At 43.5% G+C, this 27,275-nt stretch overlaps 1 protein-coding gene across 1 annotated transcript; it reads left to right on the top strand.

The window, feature by feature from the left end:
• The first annotated feature begins 408 nt into the window (after positions 1-408).
• LOC106564198 (myosin heavy chain, fast skeletal muscle-like) lies at positions 409-25,219 on the top strand. The gene is made up of 40 exons (XM_045690699.1): positions 409-426; positions 560-787; positions 1,229-1,375; positions 3,448-3,604; positions 3,952-3,979; positions 4,442-4,556; positions 4,642-4,734; positions 4,911-4,971; positions 5,146-5,244; positions 7,734-7,837; positions 8,253-8,391; positions 8,618-8,736; positions 8,889-9,038; positions 9,133-9,303; positions 9,532-9,835; positions 10,460-10,524; positions 10,615-10,702; positions 10,819-10,936; positions 11,490-11,613; positions 11,837-11,973; positions 12,497-12,752; positions 12,968-13,210; positions 13,476-13,652; positions 13,749-13,894; positions 14,046-14,136; positions 14,851-15,240; positions 15,362-15,488; positions 19,777-19,895; positions 20,032-20,228; positions 20,354-20,537; positions 20,685-20,850; positions 21,178-21,302; positions 21,467-21,775; positions 21,996-22,199; positions 22,338-22,463; positions 22,602-22,772; positions 23,994-24,098; positions 24,201-24,296; positions 24,622-24,753; positions 25,087-25,219. The coding sequence occupies exons 2-40, from the start codon at positions 572-574 to the stop codon at positions 25,105-25,107; spliced, it is 5,820 nt and encodes a 1,939-aa protein (XP_045546655.1). The 5' UTR covers positions 409-426; positions 560-571; the 3' UTR covers positions 25,108-25,219.
• The last annotated feature ends 2,056 nt before the right edge of the window (positions 25,220-27,275 follow it).

Genomic DNA, 27,275 nt, shown 5'->3' with positions numbered 1-27,275 from the left:
TTTTACATTTGTCTCATCTTTGTACTCAGCATCTAAGGCAGTAGCTAACTGCACTGTTTGAATTTAATTCTGCATTTCTCTTGTAAGATTTGACAATATGTAATCAAGTGGCATTGGTTTACAATGTCTTTTTAAATGTGTTTTACTTTAAATCTTTTACTTTAAATCAGTAACTTTCATTTACTGTCAAAAGTTGTGCTCCTGCACTTGTTTGTAAATTGCGGTGTTGTTCTAGAATGTAATTGGGTTTTCAGGGGTATTTTTTTTGTTATTTACAGAATGTGTAGTAAAGTGAGTTGCCACTAGGGAAATTAAAGTTATCAGTTGCACCTGTAATTGAATTGGACATGGCTGTAATGATTGAGTTAAATGTTTCACAGGGTCCTCTAAGAAGTACACATTCATCTGTAGGAGGGGAAAAAGAAGGTGAGACATGGTTTGAGTCTTCACATAAAAATGTATGAGAATATTCTGTGAGAGATGCCACTCACCTAACTCTGTTGACTGGGGAGGAAGCACCACAGAGTCAATCATGTTTCTTGTTTCATCTCTTTCCTAGTTATCCGTCACCATGAGTACGGACGCTGAGATGGAAATCTACGGCAAGGCTGCCATATACCTTCGTAAGTCTGAGAAGGAGAGGATGGAGGCACAAGCCATGCCCTTTGATTCAAAGAACTCCTGCTATGTGACAGACAAGGTGGAGCTGTACCTTAAGGGTTTAGTCACTGCCAGGGCCGACGGGAAGTGTACTGTAACAGTCACGAAACCTGATGGCAGTAAGGAGGTAAGTCTGATCTGAAAAGTATTTAAATTCAAGTCTGTGGAATTACTCTACTCATTGTAAAATCATCTAAGTTCTATATAAAAAAATGGCAATAGGCAATGAGACATAATTAGATTTGGGGAAAATTGAAGAAAAAAAAGGATCCGATCCTAAGAAAAGATAGATTGAGAAGTGTTATTTTTATTTTTTTATTTTTTATATATTCTTCATTTCTATTGCTGCTATTTAAAAATGACATGGAATTTCTCATGTTGATTGTATGGAATGTCTTATGTTGACTAGTCAACAATCACCAGTTGTGTGTCAGTGGGTGATAACAAAGTAGTTGGATTAAATGTGGATATGCATTTTTTAAATGATTAAACTTGTATTTAATGAGCAAAAAGCATTCAGTCGTGTCCAGTTTGATCTGTGTGTAATCTCTATGTCTGACTATTTCAGGAAGGAAAAGAGTTCAAAGATGCAGACATCTATGAGATGAACCCCCCTAAGTACGACAAGATTGAGGACATGGCCATGATGACCTACCTGAATGAAGCCTCTGTGTTGTATAACCTCAAAGAGCGTTATGCAGCATGGATGATCTATGTAAGAAACCTGTACATAAAAACACACACATACATTAACATGAGATATACAGTGCATTTGGAAAATATTCAGACCCCTTGACTTTTTCCACATGTCTTTATGTTACAGCCTTATTCTAAAATGTATTCAATTGTTTTTCCCCTTGTCAATCTACACACAATACCCCATAATGACAAAGCAAAAACAGGTTTTTAGAAATGTATTACAAATGAAAAACTGAAATATCACAGTTACATAAGTATTCAGACCCTTTACTCAGTCCTTTGTTGAAGCACCTTTGCCAGCGATTACAGCCTCAAGTCTTTTTGGGTATGATGCTACAAGCTTGGCACACCTGTATTTGGGGAGTTTCTCCCATTCTTCTCTGCAGATCATCTTAAACTCTGTCAGGTAGGAGGGGGAGCGTTGCTGCACAGCTATTTTCAGGTCTCTCCAGAGATGTTCGATCGGGTTCAAATCTGGGCTCTGGCTGGGCCTCTCAAGGACATTCAGAGACTTGTTCCGAAGCCACTCCGGCATTGTCTTAGCTGTGTGCTTAGGGTCATTGTCCTGTTGGAAGGTGAACCTTCACCCCAGTCTGAGGTCCTTAGTGCTCTTAAGCAGGTTTTCATCAAGGATCTCTCTGTACTTTGCTTTGTTCATCTTTCCCTCCATCCTGACTAGTCTTCCAGTCCCTGCCTCTGAAAAACATCCCCACAGCATGATGCTGCCACCACCATGTTTCACTGTAGGGATGGTGCCAGGTTTCCTCCAGACGTGACACTTGGCATTCAGGCCAAAGAGTTCAATCTTGGTTTCATCAGACCAGAGAATCTTGTTTCTCATGATCTGAGAGTCCTCTAGCGGCCTTTTGGCAAACTGTCCTGTGCCTTTTACTGAGGAGTGGCTTACGTCTGGCCACTCTACCATAAAGGCCTGATTGGTGGAGTGCTGCAGAGATGGTTGTCCTTCTGGAAGGTTCTTCCATCTCCACAGAGGAACTCTGGAGCTCTGTCAAATCAAATCAAATCAAATTGTATTATTCACATGCGCCGAATACAACAGGCCTTACAGTGAAATGCTTACTTACGATCCCCTAACCAACAATGCAGTTAAAAAAATATATAAATAAGAATAAGAAATAAAAGTAACAAGTAATTAAAGTGCAGCAGTAAAATAACAATATCGAGACTATATACAGGGGGGTACCGGAACAGAGTCAATGTGCGGGGGCACCGGTTAGTTGAGGTAATTGAGGTAATATGTACATGTAGGTAGAGTAACCATCACGTTTTTGGTCATCTCCCTGACCAAGATCCTTCTCCCTCGATCACTCAGTTTGGCCAGGTGGCCAGCTCCAAGAAGAGTCTTGGTGGTTCCAAACTTCTTCCATTTAAGAATGATGGAGGCCACTATGTTCTTGGTGACCTTCAATGCTGTAGAAATGTTTTGGTACCCTTTCCAGGATCTGTGCCACGACACAATCCAGCCTCGGAGTTCTACGGACAATTCCTTCGACCTCATGGCTTGGTTTTTGCTCTGACATGCACTGTCAACTTTGGGACATAATATATAGACAGTTGTGTGCCTTTCCAAATCATGTCCAATCAATTGAATTTACCACAGGTGGACTCCAATCAAGTTGTAGAAACATCTCAAGGATAATCAATGGAAACAGGATGCACCTGAGCTCAATTTCGAGTGTCGTAGCGAAGGGTCTGAATACTTATGTATAAGGTATTTGTTTTTTTATTTTTAATAGATTAGCAAAAATGTCTAAAAACCTGTTTTTTGCTTTGTCATTATGAGGCATTGTGTGTAGATTGATGAGGAAAAACATGTATTTAATTCATTTTAGAATAAGGCTGTAACGTAACAAAAAGGGAAAGGGTCTGAATGCTTTCCGAATGTATATGAACATAAGAAATACACACATACAGTACTAAACATAAATGAATGGTAGAAACCAAAACATATCAATACAGTAGACCCACATCAGTATACCAAAGTACACCCACATCCTCACATAAATCCAGGTAAATGTCAATCTGACTTTACTAATCCCCTAATTTAATTTAATCACTTTCATCCAGACCTACTCTGGGCTCTTCTGTGCCACGGTGAACCCCTACAAGTGGCTCCCAGTGTACGACGCAGAGGTTGTCAACGCCTACAGAGGGAAGAAGAGGGTGGAGGCTCCACCCCATATCTTCTCCGTCTCTGACAACGCCTTTCAGTTCATGCTGATTGGTACGAGCTCTCATGGATGGATGGAGGAATGCATGGTTGGATGGATGGATGAATGAATGGTTGGATGGGTGAAGGATGGATGGATGGATGCCCATAAGTGCATATGGATCTCAAAGTCCATAAGCGTTTATGGATGGATGGATGGATGCATCAATGTAAATTAAAATATACTTCAGAGAGGTATCTACTATTTTCTAGTCTAGGTAATAACAGTTTGCTGGGAATATCTGATTTACTACATTTGAGTAGAAAATGTTCCAAAATGAAATTCACGATGATACTATGAATTAAATAATTTCCCCATAATGTTGCTTGAATATGATAAGCAATATGTTTTCTGGTTCCAGATAAGGAGAACCAGTCTGTCCTGATTACGTAAGTTGTTTACAAAAAATGTCACTTTTAAAATATATTGGGTCACTTCCCACTGGGCACACACTGGTTAAATCAATGTTGCTTCCAAGTCATTTCAAGGAAATGACGTGGAACCAACGTGGAACAGACGGTGAATTGATGTCCGTTCCCAATGGGATGAAAATAAATGATGTTTGTGGTACGCTCAATAATGACCCTATAAGCTATAAAATTTGTTCATTTAAGTTTTTGTCATTTAGTAGACACTCTTATCCAGAGTGACTTACAGTAGTGGGTGCATACATTTTCATACTGGTCCCCCGTGGGAATTGAACCCACAACCCTGGCATTGCAAGCCACACAGGATTTACTTATGTTAGAAAACAGGTCAACAGTGTCTTTTTCAATGGTATTTCTTAGTGAAAGCCAATCTGCCACACAAACATGTAACTAAACCCCCTCTTTCTCTGTCATATAAACCAGTGGAGAATCCGGTGCAGGAAAGACTGTAAACACCAAGCGTGTCATCCAGTACTTCGCCACCATTGCAGTGTCTGGTGGAGAGAAGAAGAAGGAAGTAGACCCCAACAAAATGCAGGTAGGTTGTTCTTATGTTTGCCTTTTTAACACATTTCAAGCAATCAAGACAAAATTACTGAGTAACTTGTGTTTGTCTCAATCAGGGGTCTCTTGAGGATCAGATCATTGCAGCTAACCCTCTGCTGGAGGCTTATGGTAATGCCAAGACAGTGAGGAACGACAACTCGTCTCGCTTTGTAAGTATAAAGGGCATACTGTGGAAGTTACCTTATATTGAAAAAAATGTATTTCAATAGTTCCCTTTTGTTATATCAATAGATGTCCAACAAACTGTAACATTTAAAGGGGTCTATACAAGTAAAAGTTTAGATTTATTTGTTTTCCTATTTCTAACCCCCATGCTCTACTATAGGGTAAATTCATCAGGATTCACTTCCAAGGTGGTAAACTGGCTAAAGCTGACATTGAGACCTGTGAGTTGGTTTTGATTGTTTCTCAATGATTTCCTAAATTCACACAGATTATTTTTTGGGGGTTCATATCATCAAATTTAATATAATATTTCAATCCCCCCTCTCACTCTCTCCCTCGTTCTCGCTCTCCTCTTTCTCTTCGTGTCATTCACTCTCTCTCTCTTTCTCTCTCAGACCTGCTGGAGAAGTCCAGAGTGTCCTTCCAGCTGCCCGATGAGAGAGGCTACCACATCTTCTTCCAGATGATGACAGGCCACAAACCTGAGATAGTTGGTACGACAAAGTAGAGGTTCATGGGAAAATATTCCCACCCCCATCTATGAACTTACTTATTAATATTCATATTGCACACTATTAACACTATTACAATGATTACATCCAAGGTAACAAGACATCTAGACACGGGTCAGGTCTTTGGGAAATATCTATCAAGTAATGCACTGTGATGCACGAGTCCACAAATCTCAGTCCCCTCTTTTGATGCTATTTATTATATACTCAAATGAAATCAACTAAAATTGTATTAGTCACATGCGCCGAATTCAACAGGTGTAGACCTTACAGTGAAATGCTTACTTACAAGCCCCTAACCAACAATGCAGTTTAAAAAATATGAATAAGAATAAGAAATAAAAGTAACAAGTATTAAAGAGCAGCAGTAAAATAATAATAGTGAGACTATATACAGGGGGTACAGAGTCAGTGTGCAGGGATAATTGAGGTAATATGTACATGTAGGTAGAGTTATTAAAGTGACTAAGCAGAGATAATAACAGAGAGTAGCAGTGGCGTAAAAGGAGGGGGGGGCAATGCAAATAGTCTGGGTAGCCATTTGATTAGATGTTTAGGAGTCTTATGTCTTGGGGGTAGAAGCTGTTTAGAAGCCTCTTGGACCTAGACTTGGCGCTCCGGTACCGCTTGCCGTGCGGTAGCAGAGAGAACAGTCTTTGACTAGGGTGGCTGGAGTCTTTGACAACTTTTAGGGCCTTACTCTGACACCGCCTAGTATAGAGGTCCTGGATGGCAGGAAGCTTGGCCCCAGTGAGGTACTCGGCCATACACACTACCCTCTGTAGTGCCTTGCGGCCAGAGGCCGAGCAGTTACCATACCAGGCAGTTATGCAACCAGTCAGGATGCTCTCGATGGTGCAGCTGTAGAACCTTTTGAGGATCTGAGGACCCATGACAAATCTTTTCAGTCTCCTGAGGGGAAATATGTTTTGTCATGCCATCTTCACAACTGTCTTGGTGTGCTTGGACCATGTTAGTTTGTTGGTGATGTGGACACCAAGGAACTTGAAGCTCTCAACCTGCTCCACTACAGCCCCATCGATGAGAATGGGGGCGTGCGCGGTCGTCCTTTTCCTGTAGTCCACAATCATCTCTTTTGTCTTGATCACATTGAGGGAGAGGTTGTTTTCCTGGCACCACACGGCCAGGTCTTTGACCTCCCTATAGGCTGTCTCGTCGTTGTCAGTGTTAAGGCCTACCACTGTTGTGTCATCGGCAAACTTAATGATGGTGTTGGAGTCGTGCCTGGCTGTGCAGTTATGAGTGAGCAGAGAGTACAGGAGGGGATTGAGCATGCACCCCTGAGGGGCCCCTGTGTTGAGGATCGGCGTGGCGGATGTGTTGTTACCTTCCATTACTACCTGGGGGGCGGCCCATCAGGAAGTTCAGGATCCTTAGCTTATTAATGAGCTTTGAGGGCACTATGAGCTGTAGTCAATGAATAGCATTCTCCCCATTGTCCAGGTGGGAAAGTGCAGTGTGGAGTGCAATAGAGATTGCATCATCTGTGGATCTGTTAGGGCGGTATGCAAATTGGGGTGGGTCTAGGGTTTCTGGGATAAGGATGTGAGCCATGACCAGCCTTTCAAAGCACTTCATGGCTACAGAAAACATGGCTACAGACGTGAGTGCTATGGGTCGGTAGTCATTTAGGCAGGTCACCTTAGTGTTCTTGGGCACAAGGACTATGGTGGTCTGCTTAAAACATGTTGGTATTAGAGACTTGGACAGGGAGAGTTTGAAAATGTCAGTGAAGACACTTGCCAGTTGGTCAGCGCATGCTTGCACGTCCTAGTAATCCGTTTGGCCTTGCGGCCTTGTGAATGTTGACCTGTTTAAAGGTCTTACTCACATCGGCTGCGGAGAGCGTGATCACACAGTTGTCCGGAACAGCTAGTGCTCTCATGCATGTTTCAGTGTTATTTGCCTCGAAGCGAGCATAGAAGTAGTTTAGCTCGTCTGGTAGGCTCGTGTCACTGGGCAGCTCTCGGCTGTGCTTCTCTTTGTTGTCTGTACACATCCGTCGAGCATCTTCGCCGGTTTTGTCCTATATTGACGCTTTGCCTGTTTGACGGTTCATCGGAGGGCATAGCGGGATTTCTTATAAGCTTCCGGGTTAGAGTCCCGCTCCTTGAAAGCGGCAGCTCTAGCCTTTAGCTCAGTGCGGATGTTGCCTGTAATCCATGGCTTCTGGTTGGGGTATGTACGTACGGTCACTGTTGGAACAACGTCATCAATGCACTTATTGATGAAGCCAATGACTGATGTGGTGTACTCCTCAATGCCATCGGAAGAATCCCGGGAACATATTCCAGTCTGTGCTAGCAAAACAGTCCTGTAGTTTAGCATCTGCTTCATCTGACCACTTTTTTATACTATATGTATCCAGTAAAGGAGGGAGAGATACTGTAAAGGTCAGACAGCACAGTTCTAAGAGATTTAAATGACAAGCCATTCTCCGTTGTCCACAGAAATGGCGCTCATCACCACCAACCCCTACGACTTTCCCATGTGCAGCCAGGGTCAGATCACTGTGGCCAGTATCGACGACAAGGAAGAGCTGGATGCCACAGATGTGAGTCAAACAAAGGGTTAACCAAACTCTAGATAGGGAATGGGTAGGACCACCATACACACTGAATGCACTGTGAAATTTCAACTTGGACGCAGCTGGGAATTTTCATGTATTTCTTGTGTTAGTTAGGCTTTTGACTCAAGGAACTCTTCATGCTTTCACACTTCGCCTTGAGGCACATACATGTAAGATATACACAAGAGAGCGCCACTAAGTGCCCTGTGGAACTGTGAAAAACTCCTTTTGTGCTGCCATCTACTATTGTATTGGCCAAGCGTTATCATGTGGAACAGAGAAGCCAGTCAAATCTATCCATCCCATTTGTTTTGAAGTCAGCACCACAGAACTGTAGTGTATTGTAACTGAGAAAACTATTGTTCAGTTCATCATTGTTGTAACTCCTCTTTAATGCCAGGATGCCATTACAATCCTGGGCTTCAGTAATGATGAGAAGATTGGCATCTACAAGCTGACGGGAGCTGTAGTGCACCACGGCAATATGAAATTCAAGCAGAAGCAGCGTGAGGAGCAGGCCGAGCCAGACGGCACAGAGGGTGAGTCCCACTCATAGATATACAATATGCAGAGCATTAGTCCAATTCCCAGTCCCCAACATAGAAATAGAACACATAAGACAGACAGTGCCACATGAAAGTCAGGCATTTTTGGAGAACAAAATATTACCTTCAAATATGATTTGGCCAAACTATTTTGTCAGTGTAAAATCAGAAACTATTGATCTTGTGTCCCTGAGTCTGATGTTGTTGGCTCTCTCTCCAGTGGCTGATAAAATCGCCTACCTGCTGGGCCTGAACTCAGCTGAGATGTTGAAGGCTCTGTGCTACCCAAGGGTGAAGGTCGGCAACGAGTATGTGACCAAGGGACAGACTGTGGCTCAGGTAAGACTGCCAAACACAGCATCTACCATTTTCTGAGCACTGGAATTATTTTGGGGACGAGGGCATTGCTTTTGTTTTTCCCAAGCTTGTATCACCTTATCACTAGACATGGTCAATATCTCATGTATTAATTTGAGGTATTATCATTACAGGTTAATAACTCAGTCTCGGCTCTGGCCAAGTCTATCTATGAGAGGATGTTCTTGTGGATGGTCATCCGTATCAATGAGATGTTGGACACCAAGCAGCCAAGGCAGTTCTATATCGGTGTGCTTGACATTGCCGGGTTTGAGATCTTTGATGTGAGTATGATACCAGAACAAGACACTTAGATGTGATTGAGATGGATTACAGTCTTGTATGATGAAATGATCCCTTTTAAAACTCCATCAACAGTACAACAGCATGGAGCAGCTGTGCATCAACTTCACCAATGAGAAACTGCAACAGTTTTTCAACCACACCATGTTCGTCCTGGAGCAAGAGGAGTACAAGAAGGAGGGAATCGTCTGGGCCTTCATTGACTTCGGCATGGATTTGGCTGCCTGCATTGAGCTTATTGAGAAGGTAAGCTGTCTGTGAAGATTGTAATGGACCGCAAAAGCGAAGATCATAGGGAGTCCTGTGTGAGTTATTATCACAGTGGCACAACACATCTGACTGTTGAAAACTCAATATGTTTCCTATTATGTACCCCAAAATTAATATAATCCTATAATAGCATGTTTACTAAAGGAATAAATGTCATCCTAAATGTTAATATCACTAATTTGATATACATCTCTTTTCGTAAAGCCATTGGGCATCTTCTCCATCCTTGAAGAGGAGTGCATGTTCCCCAAGTCTTCAGACACTACCTTCAAGGACAAGCTGTACTCCCAGCATCTTGGCAAAACACAGGCGTTTGAGAAGCCCAAGCCTGCCAAAGGCAAGGCAGAGGCCCACTTCTCCCTGGTGCACTACGCCGGTACTGTGGACTACAACATCACTGGCTGGCTGGAGAAGAACAAGGATCCCCTGAACGACTCAGTTTGTCAGCTGTACGGGAAGTCCGGAGTCAAAATTTTGGCTGCCCTGTATCCTGCTGCCCCACCTGAGGGTAAGACTAGTATTAAGTCAAAATATTTCATAAATTTTCTCAGGGTTTATCACTGGGTTAATTTACTTATACACTTGGTAACTTTTTGGGTAGCCAGAAAAAATCCACATAGAAATTTGAGTTATAGATCTATCATTCTACTTGAACGCAAGTCTAAGAAGCTGTAGATCTGTTATATTTGCGCTATTTCTATGCTTCCCATTAAGACGTTTTGTTTTTGCTTCTTTCACTTGCGGTTATGTACACCAGCTTTAATTAACAACAATATTTTTGGTTATGGAAAATATATTTCACAGCAGTTTAGCTAGTACAATGATTCTCTGCACTATACTAGTTTATTTTGTCATGTATGTTTTTGCATCCAGGAAATAGCGGAGAGATTTCTGCATAGTGCAACTTTAATTGAATCATACAATAGGTGTTATTTTACACAATCTCCTTGGCAGCATTTGCCTCTAGATAGGTGTGAAGTAAACCAGAGATTATCTGGTTTATAATTAGTGTGCTTGCTGAAGACAAGACCACTATAGATTTCTTACATACTCTTATTATGATTCTATTTATTCCACCCACTCTAGGAAATGTACTTTTCTAGTTATCTTTTACTTTTCCCCATTTTAACAGATACAACAAAGAAAGGAGGCAAGAAGAAGGGTGGTTCCATGCAGACTGTGTCCTCCCAGTTCAGGGTGAGCTATTGAAATGTGTATATTCAGTCCTTTAAAAGGTGCAATTATCATAAATGATGTCTGAGAAAATGGTTTGTAACCCTCCTACAGGAGAACTTACATAAGCTGATGACCAACTTGAGGAGCACTCATCCTCACTTTGTGCGCTGCCTGATCCCCAATGAGTCAAAGACTCCAGGTACAAGAAATACTGAGTTAAATATGTCATCTTATCATTACAGTATCAGTAACCTTAACAATTCCATTCTTTAACCTGTTTATGAGTATTAAAATAGACTTGGTTTGTTTTACCAGGTCTGATGGAGAACTTCCTGGTTATCCACCAGCTCAGGTGTAATGGTGTACTGGAGGGTATCAGGATCTGCAGAAAGGGCTTCCCCAGTAGAATCCTCTATGCTGACTTCAAACAGAGGTACATGCACCCAAATACATACACGTACACGCGCACATGTCAGGTCCAACATGATTGGCACTCTTGATAAAGATGACCAGAAAGGACTGGTAGCAAATATATTATAAAGAAACTGAACTATATTGTATTGTCAAACATTTGTGACAATTATATTATTTTATACTATTACATTTGCTCAGAGAAAGAGATTTAAAATAATAATAATTTTGTTTGATTTGTTTAGTCTTTTTTTCTCATCTTTATCATTATGATCTCACTGTATAACCAACCTACAATTGGAAAAAGTCAAGGGGTCTGAATACTTTCTGAATGCGCTGTGTATATTGTATAAAAAAGTACTACTTTGCTAAACAAAAGTCTCTTTCTCTGAGCATTTGTATTAGTATAAAATAATAACAGCAATATTTTGGGGGGCATACAATATAGTATTTGTATTATTTATTTTATACAGTCTTTTTTGCACATCTTTATCAAAGGTGCCAATCATTTTGGACCTCGCTGTATAACCAACCAATTACAACTTGGCATATTTTAAAACTGTCCTCTCATTCAGGTACAAAGTACTGAATGCCAGTGTCATCCCTGAGGGCCAGTTCATGGACAACAAGAAGGCTTCTGAGAAGCTGCTTGGATCCATTGATGTGAATCATGAGGATTACAAGTTTGGACACACCAAGGTCAGTCAAATACCCCCAGCAAAATATGACAACAAAATACAACTTCAATGCTAATTTAAACCCTACAACTTAGAAGCAACCTATCACATGGTTTGTTTGTAACCATTGCAGAAAAGTTAATGTTGTTTAAATCAATCTAGTGGTGTTGTTCCCCTCTTTTGATTCAACCCTTTCTATCTGTCACCATCTGTGGTTCCATTGACCATGTTAACCTGTGTCTCAGGTGTTCTTCAAAGCCGGTCTGCTGGGTGTCCTGGAGGAGATGAGAGATGAGAAGCTGGCCTCTCTGGTCGGCATGCTCCAGGCTCTCAGCCGTGGATTCCTCATGAGGAGAGAGTTTAGCAAGATGATGGAGAGGAGGTGAGGAATAGTAGACATCTTGGCAAAGCTTTCTGTCAACCACCTGTATCTAATGCATTATGATTACATACTGTATATGCTGTGAGATGTTCAGAATGAGAAAGTACATCTTATCATCTATTAAAGCTAGAATCCTTAATTGAAACATTAACAAAGAGGGAACCCCGTCTCTGTTTTGGTAAACAGCTGAGGGATGGGCCTGGAGAAATGCAACTACTCTCAAATTGGTAGACACGACTGGTTATAGTTTTAAGCTTGTTTTGAGTCCATACAGTGTTTGTTTACATTGACATTGTTAACCAAAATTATAGTAAAACAAGCTTCTTTTTGGGTTTAATTAATTTATAAGTCCAAAAAAGGATGTAGCAATTTAGGATTCTGCCTTTTATACCTGCAGTTTGGGATTTGCCTGTTCAATTGTCATTTAAATGTTCGGGGTGTTCGGTTTTGTTGTTCTTCTAATCCCAGAATGAAGCTATAAGCATGCCACTCACCATGCCACTCCATCCTTTCTGTCGACCAGAGAATCAATTTACGCCATCCAGTACAACATCCGCTCATTCATGAATGTGAAAACCTGGCCATGGATGAAGTTGTACTTCAAGATCAAGCCCCTGCTGCAGAGCGCTGAGACTGAGAAGGAGCTGGCCAACATGAAGGAGAACTATGAGAAGATGACAGCAGACCTGGCCAAGGCTCTGTCCACAAAGAAGCAAATGGAGGAGAAGTTGGTGGCCCTGATGCAGGAGAAGAATGACCTGGCGCTCCAAGTCGCATCTGTGAGTGAAAAACGACCCTCAAATGTGTACATTTACACACAAATGAATACACACATGCACAAGTATGTGGCTAACTCACACATTTGTATTGCCCATGTTATATATTGTATATATTTCATGAATTTCTATTGATTTGCTCTGACCTTTTTGACTAAAATGTATATTTTGATACACAAAGTCAGGCCTATGATTTTTTTCTCCCGTTCCGAAACTAGGATTCAGAGAATCTGAATGATGCTGAGGAAAGGTGTGAGGGGCTCATCAAGAGCAAGATCCAGCTGGAGGCAAAACTCAAAGAGATGACTGAGAGGCTGGAGGATGAGGAGGAGATCAATGCTGAGTTGACTGCCAAGAAGAGGAAGCTGGAGGATGAGTGCTCTGAGCTGAAGAAGGACATTGATGACCTGGAGCTCACCCTGGCCAAAGTGGAGAAGGAGAAGCACGCCACTGAAAACAAGGTCTTGTGTTTTACCATAGACAGTCTAACCAACAATAATCAACTCAAAACATAGCTTAACAGAAATGGAATTCAAGTTGTATTATGGGTGCAGGAAAAATTAAGACAATAGTAGAATTTCAGTTGTGGGGAACTTCCCATCTAGTGTTGAATCTACAGTGCAGTAATTGCTGACACATTTCTAATCTAAATTAAATGAATGCAATATATAACAAACTAAATCTCCCCTTTATGGTGAAGTATAATTATGTTGTGACCATTTACAGGTTAAAAACCTGACAGAGGAGATGGCGTCTATGGATGAGAGTGTTGCCAAGCTGACCAAGGAGAAGAAAGCCCTCCAAGAGGCCCACCAGCAGACACTGGATGACCTGCAGGCAGAGGAGGACAAAGTCAACACTCTGACCAAGGCCAAGACCAAGCTGGAACAGCAAGTGGACGACGTGAGTGGAGTTTGACATTTTGGCCATGATAGTATGTAAGATGATATTATCTTCAGTTGTTTAGATTTGAACAATAAATGTGTTTTTATCTTCTAGCTTGAGGGTTCTCTGGAGCAAGAGAAGAAGCTCCGTATGGACCTTGAGAGATCCAAGAGAAAGCTGGAGGGAGATCTGAAACTGGCCCAGGAGTCCATAATGGACCTGGAGAATGACAAGCAGCAAGCTGATGAGAAAATCAAGAAGTAAACACAAACAAATGACTACAGTATTACCTGCTATAATGTTTGTTCTTGACTAATTCTTGCAACTATGAATTACGAAAAGCAAAGTGAATGTTATGATACTCTCCCTTTTTCACTATCGAACGAAAACAAACATATTTGTGTTTCTTAGGAAGGAGTTTGAGACCACCCAGCTCCTCAGCAAGGTTGAGGATGAGCAGTCTCTGGGAGCTCAGCTGCAGAAGAAGATCAAGGAACTCCAGGTACAGTACAGGATATAGGGATCTAAGCTCCAGACACACTGAATAATTTCCTGAAATAAACTGACGCATTTGTTCGTGTGACTTCTGATGGCTCAGTAGGTTTTTCTTGCTGGTGCTTCTTACTGTTGTAAAGAGGGTTCTTCGATAGAGTTAGATAGAGGTCTCATCTTTGTATTTGTGCCGTTATGGCGTTTGTGACAGAATAGACATCTCAGTTTTATAAGCAGTAATTTTTCTGCTTGTTTGAAAAAAGTTTAAACTAATATTGGTGATTTACCTGAAGTGCTGGAGTCCTGTACCAAGTCTTGTGTGTCATTCCTTCATTGCGGCCATTAGATGGCGGTGATATAGCTTAAAGACATTTACTAACCATAGGAAACCAAATTTGAAGAAGTCAATAATCTGATCATTCGATGATTGCACCCAACCCATAGGAATCCCCACCCAGTTGATTACTTCATAATGGTAGAAGGCATCAATGACAATATACATGTTAGAATGGGTTATTAGAGTCCTCTGTCTAACTCAATGGGACTTTCTTACCATTAAAAGTTTGGCTCCTGCATGGGACATTGTCTCCTGAATATATTAGTTTAACTGGCTTTGCATTAAACACATTTATGCAAAATATACATACTATTATTATTTTGTGAGGTTCAATTGTTTCAACTGTTTTGTAGTGTTCACCCCCCCTCCTCCTGCCCCCTGTTCTAGGCCCGTATTGAGGAGCTGGAGGAGGAAATTGAGGCTGAGCGTGCTGCCAGGGCTAAGGTTGAGAAGCAGAGGGCCGATCTCTCCAGGGAACTTGAGGAGATCAGCGAGAGGCTGGAGGAGGCCGGAGGCGCCACTGCTGCTCAGATTGAGATGAACAAGAAGCGTGAGGCTGAGTTCCAGAAGCTGCGTCGTGATCTTGAAGAGTCCACCCTGCAGCATGAGGCCACAGCCGCCGCTCTGCGCAAGAAGCAGGCCGACAGTGTAGCTGAGCTCGGGGAGCAGATCGACAACCTGCAGCGCGTCAAGCAGAAGCTGGAGAAGGAGAAGAGCGAGTACAAGATGGAGATTGATGACCTCTCTAGCAACATGGAGGCCGTCGCCAAGGCTAAGGTGAGTAGTGATGATTTGGTCAAGAAGTGTTGAGGAGGGTCAACTACATTAACATTCAAGTGAACTGAAGTTGACAGGAGTCACATATATAAAGTAATGATGGAACATGTTTCACTAACAGGGCAATCTGGAGAAGATGTGCCGTACTCTTGAGGACCAGCTGAGCGAGCTCAAGACTAAGAATGATGAGAATGTTCGCCAGGTCAACGACATCAGCGGACAGAGGGCCAGACTCCTGACAGAAAATGGTACCATCAACAATGAACAACAAGCCAATGCTTTCCTTCAGTAGAACACAACATGTATTATGGGCTATATCCACATAGTTTCTACTGTACTATTCACCACCTAACATTGCCCTACGATTCCTCAGAATCCCTTTTCAATCTTAGAGAACAGAGACATTTACATTTACATTTAAGTCATTTAGCAGACGCTCTTATCCAGAGCGACTTACAAATTGGTGCATTCACCTTATGATATCCAGTGGAACAACCACTTTACAATAGTGCATCTAAATCTTTTAGGGGGGGGGTAGAAGGATTACTTTATCCTATCCCAGGTATTCCTTAAAGAGGTGGGGTTTCAGGTGTCTCCGGAAGGTGGTGATTGACTCCACTGTCCTGGCGTCGTGAGGGAGCTTGTTCCACCATAGGGGTGCCAGAGCAGCGAACAGTTTTGACTGGGCTGAGCGGGAACTGTGCTTCCTCAGAGGTAGGGGGGCCAGCAGGCCAGAGGTGGATGAGCGCAGTGCCCTCGTTTGGGTGTAGGGACTGATCAGAGCCTGAAGGTACGGAGGTGCCGTTCCCCTCACGGCTCCGTAGGCAAGCACCATGGTCTTGTAGCGGATGCGAGCTTCAACTGGAAGCCAGTGGAGAGAGCGGAGGAGCGGGTGACGTGAGAGAACTTGGGAAGGTTGAACACTAGACGGGCTGCGGCGTTCTGGATGAGTTGTAGGGGTTTAATGGCACAGGCAGGGAGCCCAGCCAACAGCGAGTTGCAGTAATCCAGATGGGAGATGACAAGTGCCTGGATTAGGACCTGCGCCGCTTCCTGTGTGAGGCAGGGTCGTACTCTGCGAATGTTGTAGAGCATGAACCTACAGGATCGGGTCACTGCCTTGATGTTAGTGGAGAACGACAGGGTGTTGTCCAGGGTCACGCCAAGGTTCTTAGCACTCTGGGAGGAGGACACAATGGAGTTGTCAACCGTGATGGCGAGATCATGGAATGGGCAGTCCTTCCCCGGGAGGAAAAGCAGCTCCGTCTTGCCGAGGTTCAGCTTGAGGTGGTGATCCGTCATCCAAACTGATATGTCTGCCAGACATGCAGAGATGCGATTCGCCACCTGGTTATCAGAAGGGGGAAAGGAGAAGATTAATTGTGTGTCGTCTGCATAGCAATGATAGGAGAGACCATGTGAGGATATGACAGAGCCAAGTGACTTGGTTTATAGTGAGAATAGGAGAGGGCCTAGAACAGAGCCCTGGGGGACACCAGTGGTGAGAGCACGTGGTGCGGAGACAGATTCTCGCCACGCCACCTGGTAGGAGCGACCTGTCAGGTAGGACGCAATCCAAGCGTGGGCCGCGCCGGAGATGCCCAACTCGGAGAGGGTGGAGAGGAGGATCTGGTGGTTCACAGTATCAAAGGCAGCAGATAGGTCTAAAAGGATGAGAGCAGTGGAGAGAGAGTTAGCTTTAGCAGTGCGGAGAGCCTCCGTGACACAGAGAAGAGCAGTCTCAGTTGAATGACCAGTCTTGAAGCCTGACTGATTTGGATCGAGAAGGTCATTCTGAGAGAGATAGCAAGAGAGCTGGCCAAGGACGGCACGCTCAAGAGTTTTGGAGAGAAAAGAAAGAAGGGAAACTGGTCTGTAGTTGTTGACATTGGAGGGATCGAGTGTAGGTTTTTTGAGAAGGGGTGCAACTCTCGCTCAAATGAGGACGGAAGGGACGTATCCAGTGGTCAAGGATGAGTTGATGAACGAGGTGAGATAAGGGAGAAGGTCTCCGGAAATGGTCTGGAGGAGAGAGGAGGGGATAGGGTCAAGCGGGCAGGTTGTTGGGCGGCCGGCCGTCACAAGTCGCAAGATTTCATCTGGAGAGAGAGGGGAGAAAGAGGTCAAAGCATAGGGTAGGGCAATGTGAGCAGGACCAGTGGTAGAAAGTGGACCAGCGGTGTCGTTTGACTTAACAAACGAGGAGCGGATGTCGTCAACCTTCTTTTCAAAATGGTTGATGAAGTCACCCGCAGAGAGGGAGGAGGGGGGAGGGGGGGGGATTCAGGAGGGAGGAGAAGGTGGCAAAGAGCTTCCTAGGGTTAGAGGCAGATGCTTGGAATTTAGAGTGGTAGAAAGTGGCTTTAGCAGCAGAAACAGAAGAGGAATATGTAGAGAGGAGGGAGTGAAAGGATGCCAGGTCCGCAGGGAGGCGAGTTTTCCTCCATTTCCGCTCGGCTGCCCGGAGCCCTGTTCTGTGAGCTCGCAATGAGTCGTCGAGCCACGGAGCAGGAGGGGAGGGCCGAGCCGGCCTGGAGGATAGGGGACATAGAGAGTCAAAGGATGCAGAAAGGGAGGAGGGTTGAGGAGGCAGAATCAGGAGATAGGTTGGAGAAGGTTTGAGCAGAGGGAAGAGATGATAGGATGGAAGAGGAGAGAGTAGCGGGAGAGAGAGAGCGAAGGTTGCGACGGTGCAATACCATCCGAGTAGGGGCAGAGTGAGAAGTGTTGGAGGAGAGCGAGAGGGAAAAGGATACAAGGTAGTGGTCGGAGACTTGGAGGGGAGTTGCAATGAGATTAGTGGAAGAACAGCATCTAGTAAAGATGAGGTCAAGCGTATTGCCTGCCTTGTGAGTAGGGGGGGAAGGTGAGAGGGTGAGGTCAAAAGAGGAGAGGAGTGGAAAGAAGGAGGCACAGAGGAATGAGTCAAAGGTAGACGTGGGGAGGTTAAAGTCACCCAGAACTGTGAGAGGTGAGCCATCCTCAGGAAAGGAACTTATCAAGGTGTCAAGCTCATTGATGAACTCTCCAAGGGAACCTGGAGGGCGATAAATGATAAGGATGTTAAGCTTGAATGGGCTGGTAACTGTGACAGCATGGAATTCAAAGGAGGAGATAGACACATGGGTCAGGGGAGAAAGAGAGAATGTCCACTTGGGAGAGATGAGGATTCCAGTGCCACCACCCCGCTGGCCAGATGCTCTCGGGGTATGCGAGAACACATGGTCAGACGAGGAGAGAGCAGTAGGAGTAGCAGTGTTATCTGTGGTAATCCATGTTTCCGTCAGCGCCAAGAAGTCGAGGGACTGGAGGGTAGCATAGGCTGAGATTAACTCTGCCTTGTTGGCCGCAGACTGGCAGTTCCAGAGGCTGCCGGAGACCTGGAACTCCACGTGGGTAGTGCGCGCTGGGACCACCAGGTTAGAGTGGCAGCGGCTACGCGGTGTGAAGCGTTTGTATGGCCTGTGCAGAGGGGAGAGAACAGGGATAGACAGACACATAGTTGACAGGCTACAGAAGAGGCTACGCTAATGCAAAGGAGATTGGAATGACAAGTGGACTACACGTCTCGAATGTTCAGAAAGTTAAGCTTACGTTGCAAAAATCTTATTGACTAAAATGACTAAAATGATACAGTACTGCTGGCTGGTGAATTAGGCTAGCTAGCAGTGGCTGCGTTGTTGACTTTGTTTGAAAGTGTAGCTGGCTAGGTAACCTCGATAGTTTCAGTACTATACCTTTATCATGATACAAAGGCAACTATGTAGCTAGCTAACATAACACTAATCAAGACGTTCCTTTGTAATGTATTTAGTTTCTACAATGCTGCTCGTCTGTAAAAGTTGGCTAGGTTTGGAAAATGGCGTCGCGGGGGACGAAAATAGCTGGCTAGCTAACCTTGATAATGACTCTAAACTACACAATTATCAAACTATGACAAAGACAACTATGTAGCTAGCTAACACTACAATTAATCAAATCGTTCCGTTGTAATGTATTAGTTTCTACAGTGCTGCTAGTCGGTAAAGGTTGGCTAGCTAGCAGTGGGTTTGATGTTGACTTGGTGTGTTGACTAAGTTTGGAGAACGGCATCGCAGCGGACGAAAATAGCTGGCTAGCTAAGCTCGATAATTACTCTAAAACTACACAATTATCTTAGATACAAAGACAGCAAAGACAACTATGTAGTTAGCTAACACTACACTAATCAAATCGTTCCGTTGTAATGTATTAGTTACTACAGTGCTGCTAGTTGGTAGAAATTGGCTAGCTAGCAGTGTTGACTAAGTTTGGAGAACGGCGTCGCGGCGGACGAAAATAGCTGGCTAGCTAACCTCGATAATTACTCTAAACTACACAATTATCTTTGATACAAAGACAGCTATGTAGCAAGCTAAAAATTGCTCAGATCAAACAAATCAAACCGTTGTAATGAAATGTAATATTACCTGCGGAGCGAAGTGCAGCATGACTACTCGCTCCAAACCCGGAGGTCTACAGAGACCTTATTAACAAGATGTCCCTCTGTCCCTGCAGGTGAGTTTGGTCGCCAGCTGGAGGAGAAGGAAGCCCTGGTGTCTCAGCTGACCAGAGGCAAACAGGCCTTCACCCAGCAGGTGGAGGAGCTGAAGAGGGCGATTGAGGAGGAGGTCAAGGTAAGGGACCCAAAATGGACTCCACAGAGTTTAGAGCTATATCTTCATATAGACGTTGACTACACCAACCTCAGAGTCTTCTACACTCATTTGTTTGACTATCTCTCTCATCTCTCTTTGTCTTTCTTTCTCACAGGCTAAAAACGCACTGGCCCATGGTGTCCAGTCTGCCCGCCATGACTGTGACCTCCTGAGGGAGCAGTTTGAGGAGGAGCAGGAGGCCAAGGCAGAGCTGCAACGCGGCATGTCCAAGGCCAACAGTGAGGTGGCTCAATGGAGGACTAAGTATGAAACTGATGCTATCCAGCGCACAGAGGAGCTGGAGGAGGCCAAGTGAGTCGCACGCAACAGAAAAAAATAAAATACAGGGTATTGATGGTGAGGGGAGTATATGATGGGGTCAATATATGATGTAACATTTCTTTCAAACTGTAAAACCGACCTCTGTCGTCCAACAGGAAGAAGCTGGCCCAGCGTCTGCAGGATGCCGAGGAGACCATTGAGGCGACCAACTCCAAGTGCGCCTCCCTGGAGAAGACCAAGCAGAGGCTGCAGGGAGAGGTGGAGGACCTCATGATTGATGTTGAGAGAGCCAACGCATTGGCTGCCAACCTCGACAAGAAGCAGAGGAACTTTGACAAGGTGAAAATGAAAACCTAATGTTCTGCTGTATGATCAACTGTAGTAGGGTGATATTTTATATCTGCTATATGATTAATTGTAGCATATATTTCTGATTCAAAACTCTTCATCAATGACTTCTAAGGAAAATCCCATTGATTCTCCTAGGTTCTGGCAGAGTGGAAGCAGAAGTATGAGGAGGGCCAGGCTGAGCTGGAAGGAACTCAGAAGGAGGCTCGCTCTATGAGCACTGAACTCTTCAAGATGAAGAACTCCTACGAGGAGGCTCTGGATCATCTGGAGACTCTGAAGAGAGAGAACAAGAACCTGCAACGTGAGCATTTGACAGCAGTTCTATTTGGCTCATGTTTGACTAGTGTTTTGAAAATGGAGGGAACTGCAATCATCAAAACCACTATCACACCATTTCAGAGTTTTCATGTACAGATCAAAATATATATATTTTTTAACCTGTGATCACTATTCCTTTGAACAACCAAAGGATGTGGAGGGCAATTAGATTTGCAAGACCATATGAAGTGCTGTTAATTAATTAACGGTTACTATGATTCAATGTCAACTTCAGTACATTGGTGATTTCCACTGTAAATCCCATGAGTCTAAACTGCTCCTGTGTGTGTGTGTGTGTGTGTGTGTGCAGAGGAGATCTCTGACCTGACTGAGCAGATTGGAGAGACTGGCAAGAGCATCCATGAGCTGGAGAAGGCCAAGAAGACCGTGGAGACAGAGAAGTCTGAGATTCAGACCGCTCTGGAGGAGGCTGAGGTACAAACTACAGCTGTTTGATGGGGAAAGCAGTGTTACGCTAGCAAATGCCAGCTACAGTGAAATGCTCTCTGTATTGGTGTTTATTGTAGTCACACTTTATATATAATTGCTACATCCAAATGTATCGAACACAATTGGCCTGACTGCTTCTGTTTGTCCAGGGAACACTGGAGCACGAGGAATCCAAGATTCTGCGTGTGCAGCTGGAGCTGAACCAGATCAAGGGTGAGGTGGACAGGAAGATCGCTGAGAAGGATGAGGAGATGGAGCAGATCAAGAGGAACAGCCAGAGGGTGGTTGACTCCATGCAGAGCACCCTGGACTCTGAGGTCAGGAGCAGGAATGACGCCCTGAGGGTGAAGAAGAAGATGGAGGGAGACCTGAACGAGATGGAGATTCAGCTGAGCCACTCCAACAGGCAGGCCGCTGAGGCCCAGAAACAGCTGAGGAACGTCCAGGGACAGCTCAAGGTAAAGGGACTGGGACATCAGGCTCAAAAACCTGAACATGGAGAGGGATTTGTTTGTGAATTGGAGAAAATAATACAACAGAGGATTTGAATAGAGTGGTTTATGTACTAAAGGTAGCGATACTGGGGAAATTCTTACCATTGAACATTTCTATCACTGATCGATCCTATCACCCCTACTTCCACAAGTCCTAATGAACGTATGTCATTGTGAACCCCAGGATGCCCAATTGCACCTTGATGACGCCGTCCGTGTAGCAGAAGACATGAAGGAGCAGGCAGCCATGGTGGAGCGCAGAAACGGTCTGATGGTGGCTGAAATCGAGGAGCTGAGAGTTGCTCTGGAGCAGACAGAGAGAGGCCGCAAAGTGGCTGAGACTGAGCTGGTAGACGCCAGCGAGCGTGTTGGACTGCTGCACTCCCAGGTATGGGTCAAAAGCCATTTCTAATGAAACTCAACCAAGCATACAGTTTAAAACACACCTGGAATTTGACAGTGCTTGCTTTCAGACTTTCATAATTTCAGCCTTGTGATCTCTTGATCGTCTTGTTTCCTCCTTCAGAATACCAGCCTTCTGAACACCAAGAAGAAGCTGGAGACTGACCTGGTGCAGGTGCAGGGAGAGGTGGACGACATCGTCCAGGAGGCCAGGAATGCAGAGGAGAAGGCCAAGAAGGCCATCACTGACGTGAGTCCATGAATTACATCAACTTGATTTGTCCCCAAGGTCCAATGGTAGCTGGGCTGGTTAAGCACAACAAAGTTCTTAGAAGGACGTTATGATTGGTGCCAATTGGTACATAAATTATACAAACTACTTTTCCAGGCGGCCATGATGGCTGAGGAGCTGAAGAAGGAGCAGGACACCAGTTCTCACCTGGAGAGGATGAAGAAGAACCTGGAGATCACAGTCAAGGACCTGCAGCACCGCCTGGATGAGGCTGAGAATCTGGCCATGAAGGGAGGCAAGAAACAGCTCCAGAAACTGGAGTCCAGGGTGAGTTATCAGCAGGGTGTTTTGGGTGGATTAAAAGACTGATTGCTGGAAATGTATTAAATCATATAAGGACCCTTTTTGTGATAGTGAATTCATCAGGGACCCATAATATCACAACACAACTCCTACTTTAGTCTGATAACCTGTCTCGATGCAGGTTTTCTGTTACTTCTGCAGTGCATGGCTGGACTAGTGTTGACCCCTGGGAAAGCACATTTTAAAGTCACCTCTTGGAATCAGAAACAAAATATAGCAGTTTTAAAGCTAATTTCCTGTAATTCTACACATTTTTCCTTTGGGCAGAGAGAAAACCCACTGGGCACAGGCGTCATTTCAATGTCTATTCCACATTGGTTCAATGCAATTTCATTGAAATTACGTGGAAACAACATTGATTCAACCATTGTTTGCCCAGTGGGCTATTTCTTGCAATTCTACACATTTTGCAATGGGGAGGAGAGAACATTTTGCAGTTTTAAAGATTAAATTACAGTGAATTAATATTCCAAACAAAACATTTGGGGAACATGTTATATATTATGTAGTGGAGTTGAGAAGAGTTGGAGACCTTCGATATAAAAATTGTACAAATCTAGTTCTTCATTCAGGCCTGTACGGTTGTCTTGGATGACTCCTAAACTGCCATTTTATTCAAATCAAATCAAATTGTATTGGTCACATACACCTATTTAGCAGATGTTATTGAGGGTGTAGCGCAATGCTTGTGTTCCTAGCTCCAACAGTGCAGTAATATCTAACAATTCACAACACACATAAATCTAAAAGTAAAGAATGAGTTCAGGCGTCCTCTAGGGCCCATACACTGAAAAATGCACGCCGAAATGGATATAGAAATACAATTAGAATTGAGTTAGAAAAGAAGTATCATTGATGGAGTACTGTGCCTACCAATATCCCTGTGAGCCTCCCACACCCATGTTGTACATCTAAGGGTTAAGAACATAAATAGTGGATTAATAATATTACATTGTATTGTATTGGACCTTCTAATCTTGTTCCACAGATCCTTGGTAGTTTCATCTGTTGTTGCTAGCAATATTCATGAACAAATTTAAATGTTAATCCCACTTTGGGAACCACTTGGAAAAGTACATAGTGAAAGAACAATTGTGCCTCCTTGACTGGGTAGAAGACTATAGCTCTGTTTTCAAAGATTTGTTTTCACCACCTCAAATGCCTAAATGTATTTGTTCCACAAAGGTGCGTGAGCTCGAGACTGAGGTGGAGGCCGAGCAGAGAAGAGGTGTAGACGCGGTAAAGGGAGTCCGCAAGTATGAGCGCAGAGTCAAGGAGCTCACTTACCAGGTAAGAGATAGAGAAAGTGCCATCTTCACACACTTGACAGTAACATTGACAGGTTTGTGTATAAAACTATTGTGACATTGATTCTTTGATCTTCTCCCACAGACTGAGGAGGATAAGAAGAATGTTAACAGACTTCAGGACCTGGTAGATAAGCTGCAGATGAAAGTGAAGGCCTACAAGAGGCAGGCTGAGGAAGCGGTGAGTCACTGACTTAGTCAAATACTCTGAAAGCATACATTCTAAAACATTTATTTTCCCCCTACAAAACTTAATGTCCATACAGTTTAGTTGAAGTGCTACTTCACATTGCTGTACTAGGGGCTGGTCTAGTGATCGTGCTGGAGGCAGCGTTTTGATCCCCTGTTCTGCCACTCACTTCCTCTGCTGTATCATCTATCTTCCTGTATACATTGCTATCCTAAATCTGTCAGTATCTGTTTTGTTAAAAATATTTGAATTTGCTACCTGAAGCTTCAAACTTTAAATGCTGATGTTCTGCTCTCCCTCTCTTTTCCTCACCCAGGAGGAAGCAGCAAACCAGCACATGTCTAAGTTCAGGAAGGTTCAGCATGAGCTGGAGGAGGCTGAGGAGCGTGCTGACATCGCTGAGACTCAGGTCAACAAGCTCAGAGCCAAGACCCGTGACTCTGGAAAGGTACAGAACTGCTGTTCAACCTGTACCTGACTCATGTTCAGATATGACCACATCAACACCACCTATGATTCAGTCTTCTCAGAGGTCAATACAGACCTTTTACACTCAACTGTATTTAAGATCTCTAAGAAGCACATTTCAGGTAAGGCTGAAAAATAAAGATGAATTATGTTGGTACATAAACAATTGAAAATCCAACCTGAGCACTTCTATCAAAGTCTATCCATATATTTATCATGTTCATTATTATTACTGATCCATTATATTCTATCCATATATTTATCATGTTCATTATTATTACTGATCCATTATATTCTATCTTTCTTCTTGCAGGGAAAAGAAGCTGCTGAATAAACAAGACCAAAGTATTGAAGATCAAAGTCTTACCATTTTCCTGTGTTTCATAAAATATGATTTTCATGGTCAAATGTTGAGCATTGATTAAAAACATGTGGATCTACATACACTTCCTTTGTGACTGTGGACTTATTACTCAGCAAACAGATTTTTAATACCATAAAATATTGTACTTTAATTAAAGGAGCAATCTGGGATTCCAACAACAACAAAGCGTTCACATCAGCTGAGGGATTAGAATGGAGAAATGTAACCACTCAAATTAATAGACTGAGCTATGGATGTAAGGACTGACCAGCTAAACATAAAAATTATAGTTTTAACTCTTTCACTTGGAGGAATTGGCAAGAGCAGTCAGAGAGCAGGTGGAGGAGAGAGCATTCAAAGAGGAGGTGGAGGAGAGAGCAGTCAAAGAGCAGGTGAAGGAAAGAGCAGTCAAAGAGCAGGTGGAGGAGAGAGCAGCCACAGAGAAGTTGGAGAAGTGTTTTTGGTTGTTGAGTAATTTAGACCATCCCAATTTCACACTTATCTTTCTAAAAAAAAAAATATATATTAATCCTGCTAAGTAGTATACCCCTCAGAGCTCTCACATTTCTTAAAAACAATATTAAAAACAGCAACAAAGTTCAGGACAAACACACACATATTACCTATAACGTCAATCTGCCATTAAATTCTATATGTGACCTTTACTATATACACACGCACACATACACACGCATGAATAGAATAGAAATTGACTGTATTGACTGTGTTATTGACTGAGTGTTGTTGTAATTCTCTCTCACTCCAGGTGGGGGAGCTGTGGGCTGACCTGGTACCCAGTGTGACCAGTAGGCATATGTTTTCGATAGGTTTAAATAGCGTACTGTGTATTCAGCCTCACCCAGCGCCCCACCCAAACCCTGTGTTCACTCCATCTCCAGACCCCTCTCTCAGACCCCCTTCCACCCCTAGACCCCCACCCAGCCCCCTCTCCCAGACCCCCTCCACTTCCAGTCATGGAGCTCCCAGGACCGGAGGAGTGTTCTTCCCATGACCAACAGACACACTCAAACACATTCTCCCCATAACTGACAGTTTAAGTTTGGGCATCATTCAGGATACCTGTTGTTTGTATTATCACCACCTAACCTACTTGAAGAGACATCAGTGAAGTTGTGAAATGGGTGATAATAGTGGCTATTCTGACACAGACTGAGTTACCCCCCCCCAAAAAAAACGATGGAACCATGACCCCTAATAAAAAGAAGTGCAAGAACTTGCATTATTTTTTTATTTAACTAGGCAAGTCAGGTAAGAACAAATTCTTATTTACAATGCCTCCCCCCAGCTTTAGAGTGCTGCAACAGTGGTGATGTGACGAACTATTAAAACGGTCTTCAAGCCGTTTCACATCCGATCTGAGCTGAAAATCCGATCCGATCTGAATATTACCATAACCTCCAAACAACTGGCTAAAGTATAATATTATCCCAGAACGATTTAGTGAAGTTCCACAATGATAGCATCGTATGTTACGCAGCCATGACGGTCTTGAGAACATGACTGTATCCTTGCTATCACGGCACATATCGTTCTGGGCCAGGTTTTCCAAAAGCATCTTAAGGCTAAATTCATCGTTATAACCTTCGTAGGAGCATCGTTAAATCTACTAACTGTTTCCCAAAATCATCGTTATTAACGTTGCACTTGAAAATGCTCGTAATATAACGACTGCCTCCGAACACTGGAACAACAGCTAATTGACATCGTTAGATGGGTTTGTTTGACCCTTCTGCATCACTTTAAACACATCTCGGGTAAACATAGAATAATCGTTTATCAGTTTCTCTGTGACCAATGATAACTACACAACAAAGTTGACTACAATTAGAAATTTGGCAATGTCTTTTCAATTGATACAAACAAGCAACATATAAAACGACGCTTCAAATGAAAATCGAGATGACTGCATTCAAATATAAATAGTGTGCTGAAATAGGCCCATTTCAATCATATTGATATACATTTCATGTTCAATCAATTGAGTTCTATTTTGCTACTTGTAGGCTACTGTCTGTAATTTGTCTTAATTTATTTCATGATGGGTAGCCTAACATGTGCGCAATGATGTGCCAAATCGGTGATTTAGTTCCGTTTTATTGGGTAAGCATTACAATAAG

Source organism: Salmo salar, chromosome ssa12 (assembly GCF_905237065.1).
Source record: "Salmo salar chromosome ssa12, Ssal_v3.1, whole genome shotgun sequence".
Lineage (NCBI taxonomy): Eukaryota > Metazoa > Chordata > Actinopteri > Salmoniformes > Salmonidae > Salmo > Salmo salar.
Note: the sequence above shows the minus strand (reverse complement) of the source record. Positions and strands in the feature narration are given on the sequence as shown.

Coding starts and splice junctions, on each gene's coding strand:
- LOC106564198 (XM_045690699.1), top strand. CDS start 572: ATGAGTACGGACGCTGAGATGGAAATCTACGGCAAGGCTGCCATATAC. Junction 19,896..20,031: donor CGATTGAGGAGGAGGTCAAG/GTAAGGGACCCA, acceptor TCTTTCTCACAG/GCTAAAAACGCACTGGCCCA. Junction 21,303..21,466: donor CCGCTCTGGAGGAGGCTGAG/GTACAAACTACA, acceptor CTGTTTGTCCAG/GGAACACTGGAGCACGAGGA.